General features: G+C 35.7%; 1 protein-coding gene across 6 annotated transcripts in view; it reads right to left on the bottom strand.

The window, feature by feature from the left end:
* ZNF451 (zinc finger protein 451) overlaps positions 1-21,218 on the bottom strand; it is an 84,851-nt gene that overhangs the window by 40,315 nt on the left and 23,318 nt on the right. For all 6 annotated transcript variants that reach the window (XM_029945363.1, XM_029945365.1, XM_029945366.1 and 3 more), the window contains 3 exons: positions 9,752-9,877; positions 4,603-4,714; positions 75-225 (listed from right to left, as the gene is read on the bottom strand). In XM_029945363.1, the coding sequence (XP_029801223.1) occupies positions 75-225; positions 4,603-4,714; positions 9,752-9,877 (389 nt within the window). The remainder of the gene's footprint in view (positions 1-74; positions 226-4,602; positions 4,715-9,751; positions 9,878-21,218) is intronic.

Here is a 21,218-nt window from a genome sequence, read left to right as displayed (position 1 = left end):
ACGCTTTCATTATATGAAATCACTTTGTAACACATTTGCTCTTCAGTATCCACTATTCTAAGCATCACACTCACCTTTTCAAATGTCCTAAGAGAAGGTGTCCATTATCAAATTCCTTGTTACAGTGCATTATGGGACATAAAATTGGTTTCCCAGACACCTGCATTTGGCCTCCTCTTCGGAATGAACTTTTTTTCCCAGAATTAATTGTGCCTGTTTTGAGTCCTGCATTATTGGAATACAAATTCTTAGTTCCTACTTCAGATATCTGTCTTTTGAACATGTAATCAAAATTATAGCAAAACAATAAAAACTACGATATAGCATTGACTAGGGAATCCTAATTGTAAGTAAATGTTTCTTGGCTTTCTAATCAAATATATAAAACCTAAAAATATTTATTTGGGACAAATAAAACTGTTAACATCATTTTTTTTAAAGATTTTATTTTTTAAGTAATTTTTACATGCAATGTAGGGCTCAAAATCTCAACAGGAGATCAAGAGTCACATGCTCTATTGACTTGACCACCCCATTTTGTTTTCAAAATAGGTGACGGGTATTAAGTTTGTTTGTATGTTTATTATTGCTACAGCCAGTGTGGGTCTTGAACTCAAGACCCGGAGATCAAAAGTCGCATGCTCCGCTGACTGGGCCAGCGAGATGTCCTAAAAGCTGTAAACATCTTTAAGTAACATTCTCTTGAGGAAAAAACTGTTTTCTTATGTTCAACAGCCAGGAAATGTCAAACATTAAATACTGATTAGAAAAGCAGTTGCTCCACAGACCCCTACCCTCCTCATTTATGAAAATTGGCAAAGATCTTCTAATATTTTTCCCTCTTTTAACGATCTTAAACACATTAGAAGGTTTAGCTATATCATAAAAGATTGGAGTTCTCTGAAAATTACGTTTAAAAATGCAACTGGGAGAGCAGGAAGAGTAGAGAATTTAGGGGGGCAAGGAGAACAAGAGTGGTACTTCCTGAAGAAACCAGCCATTGATCACTAAGTTCCAACCTGGATATCAAATAATGCAGATCTCAGTAATAAATTTGCAGAACACAAAGAAAAGATTTACTTATTGTTACTACCTCTTTCCTTTCTATTTATTCTATTTTGTCCCTTTTCTTATTCTGCTTTCATTAAAAAAATTTTTTTTTTAACTTTATTTATTTGAGAGAGAGAGAGCGAGCAGGCCAGTTGGGGAGGAAGAGAGAGAGAAGAACACAGAAGCTGAAGCAGGCTCCAGGCTCTGAGTAGTCAGCACGGAGCCTGATGCAGGACTCAACTCAACAACTGTGAGATCATGACCTAAACTGAAGTTGGATGCTCAACCAGCTGAGCCACCCAGGCATCTCTCTTTTTTTCCTTTCAAAGTTTGCCTATCTCTAGTTTCTTTCTTTTTAAAGTAAACTCTACACCCAACGAAGGGCTGGAACTCATAACTCCAAGATCAAGAGTCAATGGCTCTACTGAATGAGCCAGCTAGGCACCCCTTTCACTACTTTTTCTTAATTAATCTTCCTTTATTCTGGTCCATTCTTCATCCCCTCTCTTTATAATCACACAACTCCTAATACCCCTGGCCAAATTTTGTTCTCAGAGAAATTCCCAATGCATGATATATGATGGAATTTTTGTAGTTACACTGTATAAACCATGAAATGTAAAACTGCCAGGAAGATTCTGACTGGATATCACATGGTTATACACAGATGGTTTGATTATTGACTCCCTTTTATCATTATTTGCGGATTGTTTCAATGCCTTGAATATTTCATTCAGTGGAAAACTAAGTCATTTATCTTTATGGCAGATTTAAAGATTTAAATAGAATTTAAAGATTTAAATAGAATGAATTATTATTCTTTTAACAGTACCTAGTTTTAAGATCTCCAAATGGTTATTATATAAACTTAAGGTTTCAACTGCTTTTCTGCTGTTTTAGTCTTCATGGGGGGAAGGCCTCCATTAAAAGCTGCCAAAATGCTTGTCAATGTGTTCTGCCAACACTGAACAGCATAGCATTAATCATATTTTAATCTTAAAGAGGCATTAAATGGCAATGCATCTTTTTATCCTTAATTTTCTAATGTAGTCAGAACTATGACAATTTTTATTTACTGTCTGTCCACATTCTAGATGTTGCTTCATTTTGATCTTTATTTAGCCAAATAAAGGTTCTGGCCAAAAACAATAGCAGAAAACAATCAATTGAAAGAAAATAAACTTTTCCCATGAAAAGGCAAAATACAGAATTTATTTTTCAAAATACACAAATTTAAACAACTCTTTCCTTATATAGTACAGAGTGTTGTTTTTAAGTTATGAAGTATTCAAATGTATGCAAATTGGCCTAACTGTAAAGATCTATAAAAGATGAATCCATTAGAGTAATTATAAATAAAGTACTTAAACTACTTCTAATCAAAGAACTGAATTACAAAGCCAGATACTTTGGAATAGACTGAACAAGTCCTTTAGTGCTACTTTAAAGTAGAATCTCACTTTCTGTAATTAAAGAAAACAATGACTCATCTCTGTTTCCCCAGCTATACCCTATTCAAATACCTTAGCACTCTTTAAAGATAATTTATGGAATAGCATCGTACTAAATATAGTCGGTGCTAGAGCAGTTGTTCTAGCAATAGATCTTAAACTTTAGTTTTATAGTTGTGTTGCAGGGAGCAAGCAAAAAAATAAAATGATCACATAAAAAGAGTATAACTAAAGATCTTAAATCCAGCTCATCAGCCACCAATGAATCAGGTATGACCTGAAGATATATAAATTAACAAGTCTTGCCAAGACATAAAGACACAGCTAAATGAGTCATTTGTTCTTCCCCGACGTGCTCAGACAGCTACATAAACAGATGCTCATGAATCCATTTAGAATGAATATTCTGCCAACCTGGAGGCCGGGGTAGGCCTGAAGGGACATTATGGACCCAACTAGCATTCTAGACAGGATTTGAAGATGTTAGAGTGACATAAAATAAACTATTTTTAGAAGAGATCTTATAAATAAAATAGTCCATTTCCCTATCAAAACTACCTAGCACTCTTTCCAAAACTACAGATGTCTTAGAATTATCTCTGGTGGTGAGGCCAAGGTATGTATTTAAAAGCTCCCAGGTGACTCTGATGTAGCTAAGGAGAAACCACTGAAATGAGTCATTAACTTGCACTAAGAACAGAATGCTTATCAAGAGGAAATTTTTTTATAACACTAAACCTTAACAAAGAACAACCCAAGAGGCAAAACCATTTACCACAGTTTCTAAGTATCTTTTGCTAAAGTAGGTCTGGAATGCCAAACAATTCTTTTGTTTAGTTGAAGGGCAGTCACATTTGGAACCCAAGTCCTAGGCTTCTTTCTGTATTCATATGCAAATGTTTACAGCCTATTCTGGCTAATATTCAACCAGCATTTATTGAGTATCTCTAAGCTGAGCATTCTTTTTAGGCACTCACACAAAAAAGAATTATCAACCTTGGTCTTTTTCCCCACAGAGTGTGCAGTCTGACAGAGACAAACATGCAAACATTTCAATTCAACCTAACGGTAAAAACTGTATTAGAGAACTTTGGAATAATCTTATTAGTAGTATTTGATTCAACGAAAACTCCTCTGAAGACAACTTCAGAACAACAAGATATCTAGGTTCAAGTTGAGTACTACATGCACAGTTCTTTTTCTTTTTTTTTTTTTTTAATGTTTATTTATGTTTAATGAGAGCCACACACACACAGCGCAAGTGACGGAGGGGCAGAGAGAGAATCCCAGTTAGGCTCCACAGTGTCAGCACAGTGCCTGATGGTAGGGCTCGAACTCAAGAAACCCTGAGATCATGACGTGAGCCTCGATCAAGAGTCAGATACTCAACCAATTGAGACACCCAGGTGCCCCTGCATGCAGAGATATTTCTAATGGCTTTTTAAATTAAATCTTCTGCTAGATTATATCCACAGGTAAGGTTTCTGTGGATATCCCAAGCCTTTAAAAGGCTCATTGTTTTATCTACAAGACAGGCTAGAAAAGCTACCATGGTATGAGTGTCCCACTGCCTCTTAAAGATTCCATCAAATTATCTGCTAGGGGAAAATATTCCATAGTGACTCTTTCAGGGATCTCAGGTCTACAAAGAGTTAGAGAAGAAGCTACCTCATGCTTTAGAGGAGACTCCCATGTGGACACTTTCTTACAAAATATCTATACAGGCTGCATTGATGAATAAATAAGTAAACATGAATTCTTTAGATCTCAGCTTAAATTCCATTTCATTAGGGAAGTCTTTCCTGACCCCAAATAATCTATTAAAAACCCTCCCACAGACATATGCACTATTTCATGTAATAGATATGAAATAACACAAATAAATAAATGAGCAATATCTAATGAGATCAAGGATGACCTATTCAAAATACACATTTGTTAATGTAGAAAGACAACTGGTAAAGTATGTCATTATAAATTACTGAAACTAAATTTCAATACTTTTTACACTTATTAGCAACTGAATAATATGAACATAATGCATTAAGACTTTAGGGAAGCTCAATAATCTCAGTGTTGCACTTTGATCTCTAAAGAATACCTGGCATTTTTAGCCACTGGTCCACACACAGTCTTGCTGCTTCTGTATCAGAATGTCCTCGAATAAATTCCAATTCTTGTAATCCATGAGCATGCTGAAAATCAATTTTTTCCTAAAGATATTAAGAAGAAAATTAATTAACCTATGATTACTAACTTGGATTCCTTAAAAAAGATTTTAACCCACTAGTGATCAGAAAATACTGATTATCCTTTATCCCTGTAACCACATCTGCACATCTATTCCAAAGAGATAAGTCAAAACAAACGTTCATGCTCTAAGATATTGAACCCAACATTATCTGTATTTGCACAAAGTTTGCTACAACCTACATCTCCAACAATGGGTACTATTTAATTATGTATACATATTTCATGAAAGTCAATTAGAAACATTAATCAAACTTTTTCAGTGAAGTAGGAATGTATTTTTGTATCAAGTAAGTCACAAAATAGTATTAAACAAATGAGGCCAAATATAAATAAAGATTAATTTCAAGCTATATGTAACTATATCTGCTGCAGAGGAGGAATAAATGCTGAAAATAAATATACAAAATGTCAATGGCTATCTCTGGGAATGGAAATATGAATGATTATTTTCATTTTTAAACCAGTATACAGTCTCTTCAAATTTTTCACATATATTCTACAGAAGTCTATTCAATATTTGTTCAGTGAGTAGTATTAATAAGAGGAGATATTCATTACTACTTAGCACATGCCAATATAAAGCCTTTATTACCATCTAGATCTAGAATTGGCAAATTTTTTTCATAAAGGGCCATACTAGTGAATATTTAGGTTTTGCAGCTCATACAGTTTTTACTGCAATTACTCAACTCTGCATGAAAACAACCATAGATAATACATAAACAAATGGGCATTGCTACGTTCCAACAAAATCTTATTTACAAAAAAAGGTGGCAGGTCACCTATGAAACTAGACTTATGCTTTAGAGTGTTAGTCTCTAAATCTTCCTATATATTACCTACAAATCTTTTGCATACTCTGTGATCATGCTGTATCTAACAATTAACACTTATTAACCACTTACCATGTGCCAGGCATTATTCTAAAAGCATTTTAGATTTTTCACAATAACTCTGTGAGACAGATACTGTTTGCATTTTATGATGGGAAAAGTGAGGTACAGAAAGGTCAAATAAATTGCCCAAGGATAAATAACAATGCCAGGACTTAAACTCTCATAATTTGATTCTATAATTCATGCACTTATCTAGTATACCATACTGCCTCTCAACAAGGCTGTTCTTAAAAAGAAATCACAAAGTCACAAATGCTAGATTTGCAAGATACAGACCAGAATAATGAGTGGCCCGATTAGCAATACAACAAGATCGTCTATCAAAAATGGCAAGTAGAGGAACAGGGAGATTCATGATTTTAATCTGAAAAAAATCTTCTATACAACACTGTTCAAATTACAACCATATGATACTAATTCTCAAAGATGTTAACAAGCATTATATATTTTAAAAACTTCCTATAATCAACTTAAGTATAGAAACAATGGTTTTAATATAAAATTTAAAAGGCTCCTTCAAGTGCAGAACTTGTAAAAGCCTTCAAGTGTCAATGTCTGTGTGATTTTCCACACAGAGAATATGCAGTATCTCAAGAAATCATCAAATATTTTTCTTTCAAAATATATTCTATAGAATTAGTGTTCTGAGTAATATGTTATGGAAAACAAAGCTAGTTTATCCAAAGAAAGCAATATGGTAAACCTCTGGTAGACTCCAAAGACGCTTTCTAATGTACAAAATGAAATTACTTATCAAAGTTCCTTACAAAAATGTATCACAATAAAAATTCTTAGATTAATTAAGATCAAGTGCAATGACATGCCAGCCAACAGCCTGTTTATTTTAAATTGTCAAAATTTAAAAATAAACAGAGTTTTTAAAAGTTCTGACAGGGGCACCTGGGTGGCTCCATCGGTTAGGTGTCTGACTTTGGCTCAGGTCATGATCTCACAGTTCATGAGTTGGAGCCCCGTGTCAAGCTCTGTGTTACAACAGCTCAGAGTCTGCAGCCTGCTTTGGATTCTGTGTCTCCCTCTCTCTCTGCCATTTCTCCCACTCATTCTCTGTATCTCTCTCAAAAATAAACATTAAAAATTTTTTTTAAAAGTTGACATTTTTAATAATGGAATCTGAACTCTGGTTATCAATAATCAATGCTCAAAAAACACTTGTTGGCTCAAGTCATCTCAAATTAGCCACTACTTTTCCTCTGTCACAAAGCTTCTTCCACAAATGTTAGGGTTATATCCCTTCTTACAAGTCATCTTAACTCCTAAAGTATATCCACAAGCAAAGCTGGTAGCTGGTCAGCTAGTCAACACAATATTATCTCTGAAAGTAATTTATCTAGTGAAGACTGTTAAGTTTATTTATTTTGAGAGAGAGAGTGTGCATGTGTGCACACATGTGCTTGTACATGCACATGAGTAGGAGAGAAGAGAGAACAGGAGAGAAAATCCTAAACAGGCCCTGCGCTGTTAGTGCAGAGCTCCATGTGGGGCGTAAGCCCGTGAACCATGAGATCATGAACTGAGCTGAAACCAACAGTGGGATGCTTAATCAACTGAGCCACTGAGGTGCTCCAAGATTTTTTTTTTTAATTTCTTTTTAAGTAGGCCCCCTGCCCAAAGTGGGGCTCGAACTCATGTCCCTGAGATTAAGAGTTACCCACTGTACTGACAGAGCCAGCCTGGCAGCCCATATCCAGTGAAGGTTTTAATGACTTTTCTTTTTTTTCTATAAAACTACTCCATCTCAGAAGATGAACAATTCACCTTAATAGTAAGACAAAGGCCTAAGAATTGAAAGATATTTTCGACTATATCTAATTTTAGTCAGTTATCATCCTCTAGAATTCCTCAACTATTATTTTTATTGTAGTGTCATCATCTTCCTTTCTGAGTAGTTTATTTTTGTTTTCTGTCATCTAGTTAAAAAAAAAAAAACCTCTCTATACAGGAAACCAAATTTTTAAAAATCATGAATGGATAGCAACCAGTGAACTAAAAAGCATCTGTGTTAATTTCTCCCTTAGAAAATGAAATCTTGGGGCATCTGGTGCTCAGTTGGTTAAGCGTCTGACTCTCGATTTTGGCTCAGGTCATGATCTCACAGTTGGTGGGTTTGACTCTCGATTTTGGCTCAGGTCATGATCTCACAGTTGGTGGGTTTGAGTCCCATGTCGGCTCTGTGCTACAGCCTACTTGGGATCTTTCTCTGCCTCCCCTTCCCCAAAATAAACTTAAAAAAAAAAAAAGAACAAAATCTTAAGAAGAAATAAAAAAATTTACTCTTTACAACAGATTAAACAAGAATTTCACAATTTCAAGAAGTTCCTTCAATGTTGAGGTAAAATCTTTAAGAGAATAAATCAACATTTATATGGGTGGAAGCTGAAACCACCCTTGATAAAAGCACCAATTATCATAGTGCCTGTAAGATTCTGAATCATCAGAGACACTTTATTATCCATGTGGGAACACTGCCTAGGAAAATAAGCTAGCATCATTCAGGAAATCTGTGGAAAAGGACAGCTTGTAAATCACCCCTCTTGAGATTTTCCCCATGACCCATAAACAACACATTTAACATAGTTTTGGGGGGGGAATCTTCCTTAAAATTGATTATTATTTCTGTCAGGGAAGAAATAATCCTATTTTTTTTGATATCTCTATGCATTAAGCATTTTAAGCATACAACTAAAATGCTATGCTCTAATTTAATTGGTATTACATGTTAAAGTAAAAGTCCTCAAACAAACCTATTCCTAAATGTAAAGAATATTAATTTATTCTATGGAGGTACTAAAACAGAGGCCATAAAAATATACAGATTCCTTTAAGATAACGAAAAGACAAACAATCAAAACACAGATGTTAAAATTATAAAGTCATAGTGCTTATTTCAACCTGGGATATCATCCCCAACTCAGTCGTTACCAAATTAAAGCACAAAGTCTATAAAAGCTAAGTGACCTGTGGAAACCCAAACAAGCTGCTGACAGAGCCATGATTTCAATTTCCTTTTTTAAGTAAGCTTTACATCTAATAGGCAACTTCAACTCATGACTCTGAAATCAAGAGTTACATGTTGTGGGAGGGCCTGGCTGGTTCAATCAGTTGAGGGCCTCACGCCTGATTGTGGCTCACGTCACAAACTCAAGTTGTGAGATGGAGCTCCACAAATGGGCTCTGTGCTGAGCATGGGGCCTGTTTGAGATTCTTTCTCTTGCTTTCCCTCTGTCCTTTTATCGTACATAAGTGCACTGTCTCCCCCCTCCCCAACAAAAAAAGTTGTATTTTCTACTGACTCAGCCAACCAGGGACTCCTCAATTTCCATTCCCAAAGTACTAGTATAAAGCTTTATTTACCCAACTCACCAACTTCCTACTCCTAAAAGACATTTGTCAGCCCTGAGGGATTCTATTTTTATTAAAAAAAATTTTTTTAAAGTAAATTCTACCCCAACATGGGGCTCAAACTTATGACGCTCACATCGGGAGTCATATGCTCCATCGAAGGAGCCAGTCAGGTGTCCCAGTACTGAGGGATTCTTTAAATAATCCATCCAGGACCTTCTAAAACGAGTGAAGAGAAAGATTTACATCATTAGAGATTCTAAATTAGGCTTCATTTTCCACATAGCAGCTCTTCAACAAACCTGATTCAAAATTCCTTCCTTTTAGTAAGATTTAATTTAAAGGGACAGGCTCAAGTTTGAGAAAGTGGTCTGATTCTAGTTACTAGAAAATAACCTTTCTTTTAATAGCTTATGTCTACAAAAGCACCAATAAATTCTTTTCACCCTTGTGATATAGTAATCAGAAATCCTTAATTGCTTATTTGCTATAAGAAATCCCATGATTTTTAACTCCCAAAAATAAAGCCCACTCAATTTTTTCTCTCGTATACATATATGATCAGAATCTAATAAAGACAGAGATATAAAAAATTACCATGAATTACTACTAAATTAATGAGCTAGAGTCCATACTGAACTTGGATTCAAATTTACTTTTTTTGATGACAAGTTTCTCTTTACAATTGTAATATAAACAATTCTATAATTTGGTAAAACACCCATTAAAATAGCCACATACCCTGAATGCTCTATTCTTCTCTTCTTTCTGCTGTTTCTCCACTTCAACATGGCGGGCTAGACGAGCCAAAGTTAAAGCAACTTTATCCTTCTGATGGTCAATATAGTCTTTATGCTTAACATTATCCTATAATAGAAAAAAACAATTTTCATTCTTCTTAACAAAACAAGCCTTGGGATAATGAATTCATTTACCAAAGAATTACTGTACTAAAGAACCATTTACCTTTTTTTGGTAGTTTACTTATCTATTTAAGTAATCTTTACACCCAACATTGTGCTCAATTTCACTTCTCCAAGAACAGGAGTCACAAATTCTTCTGAGTGAATCAGCCAGGCACTCCAGAACAATTTACTTTTATCTTTAGTAAATTTCTAAGAATGTGTCTTGTGTATTTCATATTTTATGTAGTATTTTATAGGTCAGCCACTTATCCACCAACATTTTTGGCTTTCTAAAAGTTAAACTAGGTGCAAGGACAATTTATCGTCTTTATTTACTTTATAATCATCTGGATATTGAAGGGTTTGGTGTTGCTCTGATCTATCAGGTAATGTCAGGGGCACCTGGGTGGCTCAGTTGGTTAAGCATCCAGCTTCGGCTCAGGTCATGATCTCATGGTTCGTGGGTTCAAGCCCTGCATTGGGCTCTAGGCTGACAGCTAGCTTAGAGCCTGGAGCCTATTTCAGATTCTGTGTCTCCCTCTCTCTCTGACCCTCACTGCTCATACTCTCTGTCTCTCAAAAATAAATAAAAGACATTAAAAAAAATTTTTTTTATAAGGTAATGTCATTAAGCCATTAGTCTACCTCTAAAAGGTCTACAATACAAACAACCTTGATTCTGGTTTTTTAGCAATGCCAGAACAATATTTAAGAGAAATTATTGATTAAAAAAATAGATGTAACTTCCAGTTTCCAGTCCAACATGTAAGGAGCTTATAAGCTACCACGCCGTCCTGACCAAGTAAAAAGCTGAAAAAAACAAAAAGTGAACAACTCTTCTTAGATCCACTGGAGAAGTGAGGTCACAGTATAAATTGGTGCTCCAAAAAAGACAGAGGGCAAATACAGAGAATCCCAAGTTAATGGGGCAGAAACCCATGAGTGGAAACCTCAGCATGAAGCAATATATGTAAAAAACCTGAACTGTCATTGATGGATTGCTGGAGGCTCAATGGGATAAGTCTAAGAGTTAACAACCACAGGATGACCCAGCCATGGAGAGCCCTCACACTTATTTTGAGTTTACCTCCTGGAGTTCTACCAGGTTCTCATAGTATATACTGGAGGAAAATCCCCTCATGCTTCCAGCAAGGGAAGAGGAAAAGTAAACATTTTGAAATATGCCAGAACATTCTGTTCTTGACAAGGTCTGCCCTCAACAACAACTATTTTACCAGAATGGTAACCTATAGAAGTTTTATCAGAGCCTAACCCATCTGGGAAAATGGAAAAGCCCAATGCTAGCTCCATTTAGCTTTCCACATGGAGGGAAGCGCCACCATGCCCCACACTTTACTATTACATTATAAAGGCCCATTTACCACAGTTCCTTTTACCTAATACATTGTATCTACCTTTCCACCGAAAATTATAAGGAACACTAAAAGGCAAAAAACACAGTTTGAAGAGCCAGAGCAAGCACAGAAAGGCAGACATGGCAAGGATGTTAGAATGATCAGATTAGGAATTCAAAACAACTAAGATTAACGGTATGAAAGAACAGATGTGTAATATAAGTAAGAGAGAGAGAAATCCTAAGAAAGAATCAAAAAGAAATGCTAGAGATCAAATACACTGTAAGAGAAATGAAGAGTGCCTCTGATAGTCCCATTAGCAGACTGCACAATGGCAAGGAAAGAATTTCTGGCTTGAGAATATGGCAATAGAAAGTTCCAAAACTGAAAAAACAAAGATTGAAAAAAACCAAAATGGAATATCCAAAAATTGTTATAAAAGATGTTACATATACAAAATGAAAATACCACAAGAAAAAACACTTTAAGCAATAATGACTGATAATTTCCCCCAATCAGCATGAGACACAAAACCACAAATCAAGAAATAAAATCTCTTTGCTCACAGATGACATATTTCTTAAAAAAAAAAAACACGCAGGGTGCCTGAGTGGCTCAGTAGGTTAAGTGTCTGACTTTTGATTTCAGCTCAGGTCATGATCTGTTTCAGGAGTTTGAGCCCTGTGTTAGGTTCTGTGCTTCGGGGGAGGAGCCTACTTGGGATACTCTCTGCTCCCTCCCTGCTCGTGCGCTCTAAGATAAATTAATTAATTAAAAAAGGTAAAAAACCAACAAGCAAATATATAGTAGTTAGGGGTGAAGTAACCTGTGTGATTAGATATTTATAGCTGCTTTATTCATATTCCAAAACCTGGAAGCACCAAGACATTTTTTAGTAGGTGAATGGATAAACTGTGGTACATCCAGATGATAGAATCTCAGTGCTAAAAGGAAATGAGTCATCAAAAAAAAAAAAAAAGCCATCAATTTATGAAAGGATAGGAGACTTAAATACATATTACTAAATGAAAGATGATCTGAAAAGGCTATACATACTGTATGATTCCAGCTATATGACATCCCGAAAAAGGCAAGACTATGGTGATAGTAAAAAAAGATCAGTGATTGTCCAAGGTTGAAGAGAGGGACGGATGCGCTGGCAGAGTATAGATTTGAAGGGCAGTAAAGTTATTCTGTGATACTGTAAAGGGGGACACCTGTTATCACAGGTGTGTGATACAGTTTTTTACAGGTGGGCGAGTTTTACAAACTCACAGAATATACATTAATAGCGAGCTCTAATGTAAACTATGAACTTAGTGATAATGATGTGTTACTCTAGGTCCACTCATTATAACAAATGGATCATTATGCTGGAGGATGCTGATAATGAGGGAAGCTATACATGTGTAGCGACAGGAGGAAATCTCTTTATCTTCCTTCCAGTTTTACTGTAAACCTAAAATTTCCCCCCAAAATAAAGTCTATTAAAAGTTTTTACTAGGAAGACTGGATTACTTTGTATCACTCTGTAGGCAAATTAGTTATGTATGTACAACCTTAATTTTATCTACAGTGGGATAGAGGTGTATTATCAACCATGTCAAACATCAAGTGTGACTTTCCAAGTACACAAAAGTTACACTGAAGTATGTAAAAAGGTGAAAATGGTATTTTCAGTATGATGCTGCATCTCTGCAACAAGGAATGCTCACAGAATCACTTCGGGTGCAAGCAGCTCCAGCTGACATGTGACCAGCTGGCCAGCGTATATACACCCTTGTACCAGGTAATAGAGGACATTCTCCTAGTTGCACCCAAATCTTCTTCTACAAGGCATAGAACAGTACAGCTTATTAGAAATAGAGTCACAAAAATCTGTTTGTCTGAGCTCCTGATCCCTTAGTAAAGACATACTGATCTGTCTTAAAAACAAAAATTTACTCTTGGGAAGACAAAAATAATACCTCTTTATTTAAAATGTGGATACTACCTTAAGAAAAAAAAATCTAGAGTAGATTCTAAAAGAATTTTTTATTTTAAGGAAGTTAATGATATTCAACCATGAGCCTAGAGTATTTTAGTTTTCCTAACACAGATACATTTTTTTAGGTTTTAAATGCTAGTAAAAGTTGTACTTGGAAGGTTAAGTAAAACAAGGTCATATTAACACAAGGTAGACAAGGTATAACTTAGGGTTTACCTGTAAAAATATGCTGTTGGATCACAATTCTGGGGACAGAAAGAAGGCCATGTTTTGAATTAAGGTAATTCTAACACAGAAGAGCTACCCTTGAATTGATGGGTCACTCTCATTTTACTTTTTCTGAGGCCATCACAAAATAACCATTCTGAAATACTTCTGAAGTTATAACTATTCAGAAAGATTTTACATAATATTTATTTTTCTTAAAGTTCCCTTTAAAGCAAAATTAATGACTCTCTGCTTTACATTATAAATTAAAAATATACTCTCGGGGTGCCTGGGTGGCTCAGTTAGGTTAAGCGTCTGGCTCTTGATTTTAGCTCAGGTCATGGTTTGTGAGTTGAAGCCCTGATCTGGCTTCACACTAACAGTCTGGAGCCTGCTTGAGATTCTCTTTCTCTCTCTCTGCCCCTCCCCTGCTTGTGTGCTATCTTGAAATAATAAATAAACTTTTATAATATTCTAAATATACTCTGGACAGAAAACTAGCTGAAAATTCAAGTCTGAAACAGAGATTATATATCCAATGGGAAAAATTTTTAGTGATCCATTAGTCACAAAATATAGGTAAGAACTTTAGTCCCTTGGAATTATACTCATAGGGTAGGAAGAGAAATTTAGTCCTTTAGTCACCATTTAAACATTTGTTTAGGCATCCTCAACTTTATTCTAAAATTACTCTCTAATCCTAGAACATTATCCTTTGGTGATCAAATAAATAAAGACTGTTGGTATTACTGTTTGCTAAGATTACTTTTCCCATATTTAGCTATCAGTAGCCTATGTTAAACTTTCAACAAACTAGCCAGCTATAGCAATTAAAATGATTACTTCTGTGATTCCCAACTAACTCTGATCTGTTTATTATCTTTCATGACTTTGAAGGGCTCAAAAGACCTAACAGTTCTGATACTGAAAACAAAAGACATTTGGATTTGGTTTTCTTCTCCTTTTCCTTGAAGGGGAAAGTTTCTTTTTTTTTTTCTTAAAAATAAAAAAACAAACAAACCCCAAACCTCAAAAAAACCACCTCTGCTATATTGAAAGCACATAAGCAGTTATGAAAGACGATCTGCTAGGAGTAGATAAAAAGGAATTAATAGCAGCCAGAGAAAGAATGAACTTCAACATTGAAACCTCTGCCATTTAAAATGAGAGTAATTAATTACATGAGGCAGAGGATGATACTCATATGATATTTTTCCATCACAACTTAGGTTTTGGGATCACGGTTGCTGGTTTAAGCCAGGCATGAGTAATGTGTTACTTATGATCACACACTCCAGAAAGCCAAATCCTTTGAATTTCCATTTTTAGGGCTTCAAGATGAGGACAGCCTCCAGATCTTACTAAATTACATACTTCTACGGTTCTGGGAGAAGACACATGCACCGGAAAGACAGAGATGACTGATATTAAAATACATATTAGGGATTTTGCCAATTAGGTCACAGAGGCCTTATTTTGCCCAGAAGTATTACATGCAATTCAAAGAATCAGTATGTTCAGAAATATATTTTAACTTACCAGAAAAAAAGCAAGGGGGAAAAAAAAACTTACTGCAGGCCACCTTGTTACTGATTCAAAAGCAGAACCAAAGCTATAGTGTTATTTTTCAGGAACACGGACAGAAAGTAAACATATTTCAGGCTAGATGAAAGTGTATTAAATGCTTCTGTAAATTATGATGAAAAAGGGGCCACTATATTCTTAGGTGTGGGAGCGTCCACCATTCCATTAGTGCCAAAATGCTGAATTGTAATTTAATGTGAAGTCACAAAATCCTAAGACTGTTTTTCTTAGGTTAGATTTGCCTATCTTCCCCAAAGCCTGTAGTATTAATAAGCATTTAGGTCCTTACAGTTTTTCTAAGGTCAGACTTTCAGATACGTAAATTCTCAAGCTAGAAACGGAATTGGCTGTCAAAGGTTAATTGGTTAAGAATAAAGACACAGAGAGGCCAATGCCATATGAAGAAACTGAGTCACCGCAGGGAGAATGCCGTGGGAGACAGAGGCAGAAACGCGAGTGACAAAGCTGCAAGCCAGGGACTGCCAGCAACTGCTGGAAGTGAGGAGAGAGTTGAGGACTCTTCCTTAGAGTGGCCAGAAGGTGTATGGTCTGGCCATACTTGGACTTTCAGTCTCCAGAACTGTAAGAGAATAAATTTGTTATTTTAAGCCAAACAAACAAACAAACAAACAAAACACCACGTTAGCAGCTATAGGATCTTCAGAGGCATCCTTCTTGAAGCACTTGCTGTGCTCACTCTGGACTAAATTCCATATTAGAAACTATTAAATACTAAAATTGAGTCCACAGTTATAGCAAGTAATCTACAAAAAATGCTATCCACTCAGTTATTTTTTAAGGAAAAGAATATTAAAGTCTCAAGAGATACACTGGGGAGGGGAGAGTCTCTCTCTGCTCCTATTTTAGATCATTCTCTGCATCCGTTTTTCTTCCATACCCTCTCCTCTCCCATTGGGGAAGTTGTGCGGTGTTTTCATAGAATTAAGAAGAAAGTTGTCAAGTTAGAAAATGTTAAGAAGCAAATTCTAGTTCAGGGACTATGGAAAAAAGTTTTGGGAACCAGAGGTACGGTTAAAATGGCAGTCTGACACACAGACAAAAATCTGTGAGTGATCAGGAGTCGGAAGGTCTCAAAATGAGGGTCACACTGTACAGGAAGAAAAGCTGTTCCAGAAACTCAGAAGCCAGGCTAATATGGCCTCTGTGATCCTGTCTGTGCTCACTCTGGACACTAAGAAAGAACTCTTTATATTCTCTGGTATATACATTCTTTATGTTTTATCTAAGACTTGGGTTACACAAAGCAAATTTAAGTTGTGTCCTAGAAATGGCAGTCAGATTAAAAATACTGGTTAAATCGGAGTACACATATCCATGAAAGTTAAGCATATACAGGCATACCTCATTTTATTGTGCTTTGTAGATACTACAAAGGTTTGTGGCAACCCTGCATCCAACAAGTCTATCAGCGTGATCTTCCCAACAGCCTTTGCTCACTTCCTGCCTGTGTCACATTTTGGTAATTCTTGCAACATTTCAAAGGTTTTCCCTCTTGTAGTTGTTATCCTGATCTGTGATCTTTGATGTTACTACTGTAATTGTTTTGGGTACCATGAACTGCATATAAAGACTGCATAAACACTGTCTGCCCCACTGGCCATTCCCTTGTCTCTTTCCCTTCCTTCAGGCATAAATATTGAAATTAAGCCATTAATAACCTGACAACGGCCACCAAGAGTCCAAATGAAAGGAGGAGTTGCACATTTGTCACTTTAATAGCTAGAAATGATGAAGCTAGTGAGGTTAAGCATACTGAAAACCATGATAGACTGAAACTCTGGCCTCTTGCACCAAAAAGGCAAGTTGTGAATGCAAAGGAAAAGTTCTTGAAACTAGAAGTACTACTCTAGTGAACACACTAATGACAGGAAAACAAAACAGCCTTACTGCTGATACGAAGACGGTTTTAGTGGTTTGGACAGATCAAAGCAACTGCAACATTCCTTTAACCCAAAGCCCAATGCAGAGCAAAGCCCTAACTCTCTTCAGTTCTGTGTAGGGTCGAGTGAGGAAAAAGAAAAGTTTGAAGCTAGCACAAGTTGATTCACAGGCTTAAGAAAAGCTGTTTCAGTGAATAGTGAAGTGCAAGGTGAAGCAGCAGGTGCTGATGCAGAAGCTGTAGTTTACCCAGAACTAGCTGACATAATTAATGAAGGTGGCTACAGTAAGCCACAGATTTTCAGTGTGGATGAAAACAGCCTCCTACTGGAAGGAGATAATATCTAGCACTTTCATAGCTAGAGAGAAAGAAGTCAATGCATGGTTTCAAAACTTCCAAGGACAGGCTGACTCTCTTGTTAGGGGCTAACGCAGTTGGTGACTTTTAAGTTGGAATCAAGGCTCACTGACCATTCTGAAAATCCTAGGACCCTTAAGAATTAAGCTAAATTTACTTTACTTTGCTCTATAAATGGAAAAAGGCCAGGATGATAGCAGATCTGTTTACCTCATGGTTTACTGAGTATTTTAAGCACACTGTTGAGACCTGCTGAAAAAGAATTCCTTTAAAATATTACTGTTCATGACAATGCACCTGGTCATCCAAGAGCTCTGTTGGAGATAAACATTGAGATTTCATGTTGTTTTCATGCCTGCTAATACAATACACATTCTACAGCCCATGGATTGAGGAAAAGCTTCAACCCTCAAGTCTTACGATTTAAGAAATAGATTCTGTAAGGTTATAGCTGCCATACATAGTGATTCCTCTGATAGGTCTGGGCAAAAAATTGAAAACCTTCTGGAAAGATTTACCATTGTAGCAGCCATTAAGAACATTTGTGGTTCATGGGAAGAGGTCAAAATAGTAATATTAATAGGATTTGGAAGAAATAAATGGATTCCAACCCTCTTGGAGGACTTCATGAGGTCCAAGACTTTGGTGAAGAAAGTTAAGTGCAGATGTGGTGGAAATACAAGAGAAATGGAATTAGATAGAAGTGGATCCTGAAGATTTGACTCAATTGCTGCAATTTCATGATAAAGCTTCAATAGATGAGGAGTTGCTTATCGATGTGCAAAGAGATTTTTTGAAAATAGAATCTACTCTTGTGAGGATGCTGTGAAGACTGCTGAAATGACACCAAAGGATTTAGAATATTACCATCCTAGAGAGATTGTTCTTGAAATGGAGAGTTAATTGAAGCAACAAACCTCATTGTAATTTTATATTAAGAAATTGCCACAGTCACCCTAACCTTCAGGAACCGTCACTCTACCTGGTCAGTCAGAAGTCATCATCATGAAGGCAAAACCAGCAAAAAGGTTAAAACTCACTGAAAGCTAAGATGATGGTTAGCATTTGTTAGCAATACAGTATTTTTAAATTAAGGTATGTATATGTATACGAATATATTTTTAGACATACTACTACTGCACTTAACATTTGTGTGATTGTGGTGGTCTAGAACCCAACCTGCAAAATCTTCAAGAATGCCTGCACAGGTCAAAGTAAGACTTCTTCTGCTCTTGAGGACAGAATGGTTTTTTTTTTTAATTTTTTAAGTATTTTAATTTATTATTGAGAGACAGAGAGAGACAAGAACATGACCATGGGAGGGGCAGAGAGAAGGGGAGACACAGAATCTGAAGGAGGCTCCAGCTCCAGGCTCTGAGCTATCAGCACAGAGCCTGACATGGGGTTGGAACTCACAAACCACATGATCATGAAGGCAGGCGCTTAACCAACTGAACCACCCAGGCGCCCAAAAATGCTTGTTTTAATGTAGTGTGGTTGAGTTAGAGCAAAAATTCCAAGCTAGAAGGTAATAACCTGGGCAGTAAAGGAAGAAGGCTCTCTTATGAGATCTAATCTGTAATAATGGGATTCAATGGTCAACATACCTGAGGGCAGAGGGAAAAGGAAAGCCTGGAATAGGAGTCCCTTATTTTGTCAAGTAAAGGCATCTTTTTTTTTTTTTTTTTTAGTAGGCTTATGTCCAGCACGGAGCCAAATGCAGGGCTCAAACTCCCCACCCTGAGATCAAGACCTAAGATGAGATCAAGAGTTGGACACTTAACCAGCTGGCCAACCAGGCATTTTAAAGGAACTAATACCAGTGGTCACCATTTCTTAAGAGTAAAGACACAACCTCAAGCTGATACTTTAAAATTTCCCTTAATAGTCTCATATTAAACAAATTTAGCCTTGTGAAAAACTAGCTGCACTTTTCTTTTTGCTACAGACCAATAACCACCTCAAAATCAATTCAGTTGAACTTAAAATCAGTTTTGATTATGAACTCACAATCCTGATCATAAAAGGTCATGAGGAGTGACATTCAGTGTGAATTCCACGATTTAGACAAAATTTTCAAAGTAATTAATACTTTCACTTACTAATCAAGTTTAATGAGCTAACAAAGACGTCCTAGAAACTATTAAATTTCTAACATTAATGTTAAACTGATCTATGTGAACTGTAAAATCATACAATATCATTAAATAGGTAAATTAATGGCAAAATGGCACAAAATACCACTAATCGATGAAGTTATCATCTTATATATTTCAATATCTTTTTTCTCTCACTTATATTTAAGTGAAAATAATTTTGTCTTTTGTTAAATAAAATGTTAAGTAAAATCTAGAAAGCTATAAATCAAAAATGTTAACAGTAGGTGTTTCTTTTTGTCTGGAGAGTTTTTCTTTTCTTATCTCTATTTCCTAATATTTCTACAGTAAGCACATGTAATAAACCTATTAATGAAATTTCAATTTTTTTTTAAGTAGGATTCACACCCAGCGCAGAGCCCAACATTGCGGTTTAAACTCACGACCCTGAAATCAAGACTTGAACTTGACCAAGAGTAGGATGCTTAACTGACTGAGCCACCCAGTGACCCCATGAAATTTCAGTTTTTAGTGAACAAGATAGTATAAAGACAAAAAGAATTGAGGCTCTCTCTTTTGTTTGGTAAAGATGGATTTGGTTTAAATTAATCCCTTACAAAAATATAAGTTTAACATTTATACTTCATAAGGGTAGATGGAAATTCTGTGTCTAGAGCAACATAATCTGTTAGTAAATTGTATTTAACATTTTTTCCTCCAGATTTTTCCCTCTAGAAAACCAATGACAAGATTACATTATTTTCCAAACCTAACAGAAAAAGATATTAATCATAACTAAGGCAAGTCCTATTCAACAGACTTAAGGACTAACAGGAAAGTATATTTTACACAGTTTTCATGTCAAACACCATTACTATTTTAAAGCAAAAAGCATTTAGGTAAAATGTACTTAAGATTTTATATTTTCCCTTACATACATATATGCTTTAAAAAATGAAGTACACATACTCATTTGTATTTTTAAGTGTACTTAAATAATTAAAAGTATGTTTAGCCAAATTAAAAATGGAAACTTAAAAATATTAGCTTATTCAACCTAGACCTGACCTTCCTCTTTTCCTTTTTGGAGTATAAACATAGAGAGCAACACTCTTAACTTTTCCAATGACCAAGGTCCTTTCTCAATATATGTATTTACTCACAAGAAAGCTAATAATGTCCCAAAAGTAATTTTAACTAGAACTTGAATTTCACAGGTGGGTTTTCTTTTAAAATTCATCTACAAAAGCCTATTTCTTGGTCTATTCTCTCTCAGTCCTTCAGCGTATTATGGTTTAAGAAGCCAAGTGCCATAAACTTGCCAACTCCCCTTTGGTAGTTAAGAACTGGACTCGGTACTGAATGTTGAGAAAATGGGCTATAACCTGTTTAATAAAACTTTCCTAAGGTCTCATGAATAAACTTTTTCAAATACTAAATACAGAAAAATTTTCCATTTTACTCTTCACTCATCTACTCACCCAAAAGTTGAGCTTCTTACTGCCATAACTAGCTAAGTCGGTTTTCTAGAAATATTTGCCAAGTCAAAGGAAATACAGGACTAAAAGAGTAACTCTGCTTTTTAAAAGCAATTTCTAGAAACAATACTGAATAAGGCAGGGTTTCACAGAAGAAATTACCATTTTTTAATAGTTTGTGGCCTTATAGCATTTGAGGCTTTTTTATGATGAGTAACCACCAATTTCTATCTAAAAAGCACTTTAGTTGTTAACTATCAAATTTGGCATTACACAAAATTTTTTAATGGAAATATGAATACAGCCAACGGAGCTCTCTATGAAATGGACTAATTCTCA

Source organism: Suricata suricatta, chromosome 7 (assembly GCF_006229205.1).
Source record: "Suricata suricatta isolate VVHF042 chromosome 7, meerkat_22Aug2017_6uvM2_HiC, whole genome shotgun sequence".
In the NCBI taxonomy this organism is placed as follows: domain Eukaryota; kingdom Metazoa; phylum Chordata; class Mammalia; order Carnivora; family Herpestidae; genus Suricata; species Suricata suricatta.
Note: the sequence above shows the minus strand (reverse complement) of the source record. Positions and strands in the feature narration are given on the sequence as shown.